General features: G+C 37.9%; 1 protein-coding gene across 1 annotated transcript; it reads right to left on the bottom strand.

The window, feature by feature from the left end:
- Positions 1–349: 349 nt before the first annotated feature.
- LOC132033581 (uncharacterized) lies at positions 350–1,405 on the bottom strand. Its single transcript, XM_059423586.1, has 3 exons — positions 1,094–1,405; positions 659–949; positions 350–607 (listed from the first exon to the last, which is right to left on the bottom strand). The coding sequence occupies exons 1-3, from the start codon at positions 1,403–1,405 to the stop codon at positions 350–352; spliced, it is 861 nt and encodes a 286-aa protein (XP_059279569.1).

Genomic DNA, 1,405 nt, shown 5'->3' with positions numbered 1-1,405 from the left:
ACTTGAAACTTGGCACAAACAAAACATTTTGAAGAGTGAAACCAGGTGAAATGTTTACTGAACCTGATTGATAGACTAATACTCTAAGTGAATTAGGAAGGTTGACATAGAGTGGTTTAGGCAAAGTTCTAATGTTGAATAACAGATTTGATTCAGATGTCATATGTTCTAAAGCTCCTGAATCCAGGATCCAGGAGATGGAATTTAATTTGCAGTAAATAAATGATTTGGTTAAAGTATAGGGTGATATACCATCACAATGAGCAGAAACAATGTCCTCAAAAACTTGTTCACCTTGAGTGTTTTTTTTTGCATTTTGTATCATAGCGCATAGGTTGCTATATTGATTTTAAGTCATTGGTTTGTCTCCCATACTAGTTGAGTTGAGAATAGTCTCCTCATGTGTCATTGTTGCATTACTTTTAGCACTAGTAGGGTACTTCTTTGACTTGGTAAACTTGAAATCTGCTGGAAACCCAATCAACCTATAGCACCTTCCAATTGTGTGATTAGTCTTCTTGCAATAGGTACAAAAGAGATTGTTATTGTTTCCTTTTCCTTCATAGCTTGGTTTCTTATCATAGTTGTACCTTTGTGAATCATGAGACTGTTTCCTAGCAAAAAATGCAGACTCACCTGAACTTTGAATACCTTAAACCTCTCTTTGCTTCTCATCCCTGATTAGCAAAGAGTAAGCATGATTGACAGATGGTAAAGGGGACATTAAAAGTAAAGTGCTTCTAGCCCCAATGTAGGCATCATTTAAGCCCATGAGAAATTGGATCAACCTTCCATCTTGTTGAGATTTGTTTGTTTTTGATTTTCCACCACAAGTGCAGTCACAGTTGCAATGTTGAGTGATATCTAAACTATCTAACTCATCCCATAGTCTTTTGAGTTTAGTATAGTAACTTGCTACATCCAAATTTCCCTGAACTGACTCACTTATCTATTTCTGCAGATGATAGAGTTGAGGTCCATTGCTTTGTCCAAACCTTTCCTCAAGTTCATTCCAGATTTCCTTAGTTGTTTTTTAATAAAGGACACACTCAGCAATGTCCTTTGAAAGTGAGTTCAGCAACCAGGAAATCACCATATCATTGCACCTTGTCCAAGTTTTGGACAGATCTGAAGAACTGGGAGGTTGAGATAGGGTTCCATCAATGAAACCCACCTTGTTCTTGGCAGACAAGGCAATCAAGATTCCTCTACGCCAGCCTCCATAACCCTTTCCATCAAACACAGAGTTCACAAGCACCATTCCTGGTGAATCAGATGGGTGGAAGTAAAGAGGATTAGTTGAATCAATGGAGTTTTTTTTTGGTTTGAGTCTCAGTGAGTTTTGAGTCTGGGTTCCTTCATTAGATGCAGAAGAATCTGCTAGTGTGGGAGGAGTTTCAACCAT

Source organism: Lycium ferocissimum, chromosome 10 (assembly GCF_029784015.1).
Source record: "Lycium ferocissimum isolate CSIRO_LF1 chromosome 10, AGI_CSIRO_Lferr_CH_V1, whole genome shotgun sequence".
Lineage (NCBI taxonomy): Eukaryota > Viridiplantae > Streptophyta > Magnoliopsida > Solanales > Solanaceae > Lycium > Lycium ferocissimum.
Note: the sequence above shows the minus strand (reverse complement) of the source record. Positions and strands in the feature narration are given on the sequence as shown.